The following is a 7,826-nucleotide window of genomic DNA, read 5'->3' on the forward strand; positions in this document are numbered from 1 at the left end:
TCTCTCAAAAGCATTCCTTCATTACGCACCATAAATAATTGAATATGAAGATAACATTATACATTGAAATGTGTCACTTTTTAACATCACCATAATCAAGAGACAGAAGAGTTGAGTTTACAAACACCAACAGTTGTTATATCATCTTACCCTTCCAATTTCTCATAGGTACCCTAATGCTGCCAATATTATATATTGGTCAAATTGAATCTTTCAAGATTGTTTTCCGGCTATATCTTCCAATGTAAGATTCAGTGTATCAACTGACCCTCTTTTAACTTCTTCTCCTTGAGCAGCCAGGAAGTCCTCAATGCTTCCTGGTTCGCCGAACCATCCAAGGTGATCGGCAATCAAGTGAAGATTATCACACCCCCCGCATCTTGCTACTACTATACCTTTCTCATATGATTCACGACAAACTGTCTTAATGGACCTCGTTTCACAGACCTTGCATGTGAAAATCATAGCAAGATCATGCCTTGATGATGTTTTCAAACTAGAACTGGCAGAAAACTTTATGGCAGAGTTCTCATTAATGCTGATGGATGTAGGGACATTATCCGGGTTAACACTGGACTTCAAGGTGTCGGTTTCACTAATTTCTACATCTTCACAAATGTGTTTATTTGGATTTGTCTGTGTCGAGACCCCCCTTTTATGAAATCCATATCTGTTTAATATTGCATTGATTGAAGAGTGACAAGAGGATGCTGCCAATAAACACAACAATGAAATAAGAAAAACTTACACATGGGATTGTAGAGAAAGAGAGAGAGAGAGAGAGAGAGAGAGAGAGAGAGAGAGAGAGAGAGAGAGAGAGAGAGAGAGAGAGAGAGAGAGAGAGAGAGAGAGAGAGAGAGAGAGAGAGAGAGAGAGAGAGAGAGAGAGAGAGAGAGAGAGAGAGAGAGAGAGAGAGAGAGAGAGCTAGTACAAAATCCTCAAAATTTGTATGCATAAGCTCACCCTGTTGCGTGAGTGAGGAAGATTGGTTTTGACCCAAATAAATATTTAGCTAAGCTGAAATTTAGTTGTTACCATCTAGATAAAGAGTTAGATATCAGATTGTTTAGAGCAGGTTCAACTCAAGTTACACTACCCATTATTCTGAAAACACTGTTTGTTTCACAATTTAGAAGATTCAGGTAATAAAATCTTACTGTTTACATATGCTTTCATTGCTTTTGACCGGTGTTTTGAACCAGAACAGTGAATGAACCAGAAAGTTAAGTAATTCAAGGTTTAGTATCAGATAATGTTGAACCATTGTTGTGCAGTGTGCCAGGTCACATACTCACACAAAAAATATAACAAAATAATTAAATGAAGTATCAAATTGAAATAAAAATGACTTGTTACAAAATCCATGCTTGTGCCTTGTGCACCGTAATATTGCTACTTTTCTATGGAGCAATTTTTATGGAGCTCTACATGATTTTTAGCCTTAGGTGGGTCCTACTTCAACTTCACGAAAATTAAGATAATTTGTTAATAAGGTTTGGGTAGAATAAGGAAGCCAAACATTTGTGGCAGGCTGCAATGCAAAGTTTACATTCTATTGTTTGATGAATGCTCACATCTTTAAGGGCACTACTCTGCCCCTAATGATAAGAGATTGGGTCATGTTTATGTCTTCTTAATGTTCAGCTAATGTAAAGAGAGACTGTAACATTTCTTTTTCCAAGAATCATCTGTTCTGGAATGGCTTATGGGTGGTTCAACATGCAATTCAACAGTTGAACTACTTCATTGGTTCAATTGATTTTCGATTATTAGCGCGGCGGCGGGTTGCTGGAGCACCGGTTCCACAACCAGTTCAGCCAACTACTAAAAAAATAAATATTTTTGACAAAATATTGTTGAATCAACATTAGTTTTTGCTTTTGAGGTGATTTAGGATTAAGTAAATAGGCCATAAAAGATACAAACACTTTGTACTGTTTCTTATGTCTTTAAAGCATTGCCATTGAGATATTTTGCTAACCATCCTAGTCGCTTTATTAATGCTAACAAGTTTGTTTTGTATTAAATTTCATTTCATGCTCTAATCTTAAAACACTTCAATTAGTTGCTGTAACAAAACAAAACAATAACAATTAAAGTATCAATTCAAAGTTATCGTGAATGACAAATCCCTAAAAAGTTGGTAAACTCAGCAATTTTCAGAGCCTATTGTATGATATAAATTCGATAAATTAGCAAAGAAGAAAAAAGTAGACAGTAATGACGAAATTGATACCTTGAATGATGGGTTGGGGATCATAGTGGAATAATTGTGTTGAGATGAATCGCCTCTGCAACTGCAACATCCTCGCCAGCGCCGCCATACTAATGCTATGCTATTTTATGCGATTTTGGGCTTTTCTAGCTTTCGTGTTCTGCCGATTGCGGATTTGTTTCGGCCCATGGGCTAATAATTGTTATGGAAATCCAACGATGATAAACATTTTCCCTGCTAACTTATACATTTATTTATAGTAATTTTTATTATATTTTTTCTCTATATTGTATTTGGGATGCCACTATCTATTATCATTTATTTATTTATTTCTATAATAAATAATTAAAAAAATTAAATTATATAAATAAAATATATTTAATAAAAAAATACGTTAATATAATTGAGTAAATGTATCAAAATAAATAATGTGTTAATTTTTTGCAATAGACAGTAAAATAAAGAGAATTGTTAAAATAATATAGTACATTAATTATTTTACTCAATCGCATTACTTTGATTTTTTTTCTATTAAATGTATTTTTATTTTATTTTATTAATATAATTTATTTATTTTTATTTATTAAATTAATAATTAATCATTTGTTATAAAATTAAAAATTAAAAAAATAGCACCAGATTATTTGAGAATGCGACTTCTTATTTTTTATTAAAAAATATATTTCATGTGGTTGCATCTCTATTTTGCGACCTCTTAAAAATTGAAAAAAATAGATTATTTTATTATATAAATTTCAATATAAAATATAATAGAAAGTTTTAAATAAAAAATAATATAAAAGAAATTCAATTGTAATCAAAAGCCCTCAAAAATATTTATCTTTTCTCGAATTTGTCCATGTCAATTTTAACCGATCCATATTTTTTTCAGAGTTTTTCAAGAACTTTGAATATTTGCATTGGTTATTTAGAAGAATATGTCTTGATTGATCGATTCATACATATACAAATAATGATGCGGATTGACCAATCAGAATATACAAATTTATGAAAAATAAAATATGAAATTGGTATTTCATAAAATATATGTATGAAGTGGTCAATTTAAACATTGTTAAGAATTAGACAATTAAGATTTAATAAATGTAATCTTATATTGAAATACCTTTTACTGTCAAAAACCAAAAGAGTGAGAGAGCACACACATGTCTTGTTTCTTCAAGTATGTTTAAATGACACACACCTTTATATTAAGTCTATTTTTACAAGCTATGTAAGGAGAGATAAATAAATCAATGTATTTACTAAAAGAGGAGTGAGAGTGACATTAAACAAAAGAGAAACGGGGATCACCGTGGGGCCAAGGAGACCGATAAATCAACGTTTGTTCCTAATTTTTCGTCCCACTCCTTAGATTCCAAAAACAACTTGGACACTTCCATCAAAACCCGACCCATATCAGGTCTTTCTTTCGGATCATCCTCAACACACTCCAACCCGACCCGAATCATTTTCTCAGCCACATCCGTCGGAAACGAATCCCTCAGCCTCCTATCCACCCACTTTCTCACGCCACCCTGATCCTTCAACGATTCCCTCGCCGTCTCCACCACACTCACCCTCCTGTACCTACCATCATCACCTTCCAATTCAAATCTCACCGCTTCTTCTCCGCTCAGAATTTCAAGTACCACCACGCCGAACGCGTACACGTCCGTCTTCTGCGTCGCCACGCCGGTTACCTGAAATTCCGGCGCCATGTACCCCCTCGTCCCTTCAAACCTCACCGTCCGACTACCGGACTTCCTCAATTTCCTGCCGGAGTCCATTCCAGAAGAAAGGTCGACGGGCTCGCCGCAGAGCTCCGACGTCCCGAAGTGGCATATCTTAGCCCTGAGAGTATTATCGGCAACGATGATGCTGGAGCTCTTGATATGGTTATGAACGAAACCGGAACTGGAACCAGAGGAATTGTGAACGTAATCAAGGCCGTGTGCGAGATCGGAGGCAACCTGCATCCGTGAGGTCCACGTGGAGAGATTGGTGAAGCTAGGGTTCCGACGATTGCGAAGGCAATCGGAAAGGTTAGCACCGTGGACAAAGTCATAAACAAGGTAAATGTAATTACCGGAGACGGAAGCTCCGAGGAGTTTTACGAGGCTGCTATGGTGGCTCCGGCAGATAAGAGCGAGTCGATCACGAAGCTCCGGCAGGTCCATGTGACGGCGGAATTTGCGTTGAAAAACGACGACGTCAAGATCGCGGAGGGAACAACGGAAGGATGAGTTTGAGAGGCGGTTGGTGGAAAAATTAGCGGTGGCGATGGAAATCTCAGAGAAGGGGTAGATATGAGGGTTTTCAGGAAGGGTATGTTTGAGACTTGAAAGAGAAGCGTGGCTAGAAATGGAAGAGGAAGATGATGTTTTGGAGCATTGTTTATTATGTTTATCTCCGTATACGTAGCTTCTTGATTCTGTGATCGGAACATCGCTGGTAGAGGATGGAAAATTCGACGATGACGAAGATGTTAAAGATCGTCGAGGGTTTCTGTTTGTGGGTTGCACTTGCACCACGGTGGTGCTCTTTTTAGACTTGCACATGAAAGTGAGAGTTTGTCACAAGAAGGAATCTTCATTGGATCATGGAAGGAGAGAGCATGTTGGTCGATTCTTCTTCTGTTTTCAATTTCGTGTCATTCGAGTGCGTCTTGGTCCCGAAATATATGACACGTGACGTTCGTTCTATTCAACATTTTTCATTCTCACACCTAATTTCAGTAACTTCTGTCTCCATCTAACAATAATTTATGAATATTATCTCCGGTCAAAAATCAATTTTTAATGAATAAAAAAATTGAGGGTTGAATGGATAAACAATTAGTGAGAATATGCAGTGAAATAAAACCAAAGTATTTAAGAATGTTCAACCACTGAATTTACTAGCCAAGAGGAAGGAATTCATAGAAAGTAGTACATTGAGACGCAGAGAGAGCACATCTCTTGTTTCTTACTCTCTCATCTTTCTTATACCTCCCTTAATAACAAATGAAATTAATACTATTATACAGCAAAAACAATGAATGGCTAGCTATCAAGAAAAGAACCATTAAGTACATGCAATCAACATGAGATATGACCGACCAACATGATGCAGAGACTGTTGTTGCTAGATCTTCTGTCTTATACCCCAAATGATCAAAATTTTCTGATGTTGTCAACTCTAACCACCTTGAAATAAATTGGATATTGAACACCTACAAGGCTACAACCATTCTATCCTAACTTTACAGCTAACTAGAATGCTTATGGTCAGACATCTATTGCTTCACTTCTTCAAAATCTAATGACATATATGCACATTTACAGGCAAAAAAAAATATATAATCCAAAATGAATACTTCAAGCAGAAGATTTCACATAGTGCCCTGTTTTCCGCCTGTGCCTGCTATAATCTGATACAAACCTGAAAGAAAGACCGCATCCCTCGACCTTACATTGATACGGCTTCTCCCCCGTATGAACTCGCATATGCTCTGTCCTTGCCCATGCCCATTTGAATGACATGGAACAACCTTTCCATGAGCATTTAAGGGGCCTGTCATCCTCATGAACGCGCTGGTGAATCCTAGCATATTTGTGAGAACTGAATTTCTTACCGCACCCTTTATGTGGGCAGAGGTTACGTTTGTGCATCAGTAACTCAGCTTTGGTCGTGAAACTCATTCGGCAACCATCAAGGTCACACTTGTGGGGCCTTTTAACAACAACCTTTTTATCCTTGCGAGGAACTGAAGCTTCGGGAGGTCTCCGTGTCCTTTTAGCTACTGGGTTTTCCTCGTCGTTTTGGCTGATGTGCCCTCCACTTTTGCCTGTGGCAATCTTCCCAGTTCTTGGCCTCAGCCTCTCACATGGACTTCTAATAAAGTCATCGCAATCGAATTGGTTCTTTGCCGTGTCTTCCATCATTTTCCTCTTTTTTTTCTTCCCAGCATTTGATTTGGGAACTGCTGTAGTCAACTCACAGCTTCCCAGCTCCCCATTATCTTGTGACAGATGAACTTCGCTTCCATTTGCATTTTCTCCAACACATGTCACTTTCTCAGATTGAGAACATTCCTGATATGATACAGAAAGTTCCTCATCAATTTTATTAATTGGTTGGATTTCCATTTCCTCTTCTGTATTTGAATTAAATTGAATACAGGAGTCTTCTTTAGGACAGGTTTCTGCTGAAACTTCAGAACATCCTAATTCTGATGTAGTTACACTTCCATTGTCACCTTTTGCAACAGAATTAGAAACAGTTTCCTCATCAGTTCTATTCTCATTTTGGATCTGAAACTGCTTTGCAGACTCTAAAATCACTTCATCCTGCAAGACCTCAGCATTTTCCCCTCTTGTGAATTCACACATTTGTTTTTCTGAAATACGAGTGGGCTGAATTATTTCCTTTTCGCCCCTTTTTCCAACTTGTCGTTCTTGCTGTATCTTAGCATCCAAGCTTACTGTATTATGGAAGTCTGCAGCAGCACGAAGTTCTCTTGGAACTTCACAAACGTCTGCGTTTGGAATATGCTCACTTATTGCTTTATCATCATTGGTATTGTAATGCGCCTTAGAGTGACTAAATGTTGAATCCATTTTTCCATCTATATCATCCTGTATGGTTTTATTCTCAATCTCTGCCCCAACTTTTTCAATCACTGAAATATGTTCAGGAAAGGAATTTGAAAGTTGTGAGCTAGCAGCGTTCAAGCTCATAATAGTGGGAGCTTCAGCATTCTGGATTTCATGATGCAATGGAGACATTGCAGCAGAAGCGAAGCTACGTGACAATGCACAATCACCCCTGAAATTATCTGTGTCAAGCTCATCTTTAGAAACACATTTCTCATGATTCCCACTCAAAACATCTGACACATTTTTGGACTTTTCATGGGATTCACGGACTGTGCTTGCTACGGAGAAGCAACTTTGCTTTGACTTGAACTTCCTTCTTGAATATTGAATTAGCTTCTTTTTATCAGTGGAGTCATCTACTCTTCCCTGCAATTGATCATCCTTCTTTATCTGAATGCTGTCAGGTTTAGTCTGAGCTAAACGATTAGACCTTTTTGACCGAGTTCTCCTTGAATGCCAATTTAAAGACAAACCAGGACGCTTATCATAGAATTGCATCCCTAATGCCAGTGCCAAAGGAACTTGTTTACTTGGAGAGTTATTTATATTATTGACACAAAACCGAAGGTTAAGACCTAGTTTAGATGTCCAGTCTTCACAATCATCAACTTCTTCACCATCGATTGCCAGATCTATCAGAGCCAGGTTTTCTGGGGATGCAATATCCATTGGAACCTCATTATAATCAAAAGCACTTTGTATCTCTTCTGCAACTGCCCTGGCATGTGCCTTTATTTTAGGATAGTCTACAAAACAGCAGAATAATAAAAGTAAGAAAAAAATATGTAATAAGTATTTCAAATATATATCTTTGATTATCATTCCCTGAGTTAACACATACAACTTGCATGTCCATGACTGATACATTAAGGAAAATTGGATTATAATTTATAACACATTGATCACCACATGACGTGTAGATGGATTCCATTCTATTAGACATTGGTGAAATATAGGATTTAGGTAGGGAA

At 37.2% G+C, this 7,826-nt stretch overlaps 3 protein-coding genes across 3 annotated transcripts in view; all 3 read right to left on the reverse strand.

The window, feature by feature from the left end:
- Nucleotides 1-2,405, reverse strand: LOC101508856 (uncharacterized). Its single transcript, XM_004496197.4, has 2 exons — nucleotides 2,237-2,405; nucleotides 1-710 (listed from the first exon to the last, which is right to left on the reverse strand). Exons 1-2 carry the CDS (start codon nucleotides 2,322-2,324, stop codon nucleotides 214-216), a joined length of 585 nt encoding a protein of 194 aa, XP_004496254.1. The 5' UTR covers nucleotides 2,325-2,405; the 3' UTR covers nucleotides 1-213.
- A 961-nt stretch (nucleotides 2,406-3,366) lies between these two features.
- On the reverse strand, nucleotides 3,367-4,941 carry LOC101509181 (lysM domain receptor-like kinase 3). The gene has a single exon (XM_004496198.4). It carries the CDS (start codon nucleotides 4,774-4,776, stop codon nucleotides 3,526-3,528), a length of 1,251 nt encoding a protein of 416 aa, XP_004496255.1. The 5' UTR covers nucleotides 4,777-4,941; the 3' UTR covers nucleotides 3,367-3,525.
- A 146-nt stretch (nucleotides 4,942-5,087) lies between these two features.
- Nucleotides 5,088-7,826, reverse strand: part of LOC101509509 (lysine-specific demethylase ELF6) — an 8,641-nt gene continuing 5,902 nt past the window's right edge. Inside the window, exon 7 of the mRNA XM_004496199.4 lies at nucleotides 5,088-7,601. Coding sequence (XP_004496256.1) covers nucleotides 5,575-7,601 — 2,027 coding nt within the window. The 3' untranslated portion in view covers nucleotides 5,088-5,574. The remainder of the gene's footprint in view (nucleotides 7,602-7,826) is intronic.

The sequence above is a fragment of the Cicer arietinum genome, chromosome 4 (assembly GCF_000331145.2).
Source record: "Cicer arietinum cultivar CDC Frontier isolate Library 1 chromosome 4, Cicar.CDCFrontier_v2.0, whole genome shotgun sequence".
NCBI lineage: Eukaryota > Viridiplantae > Streptophyta > Magnoliopsida > Fabales > Fabaceae > Cicer > Cicer arietinum.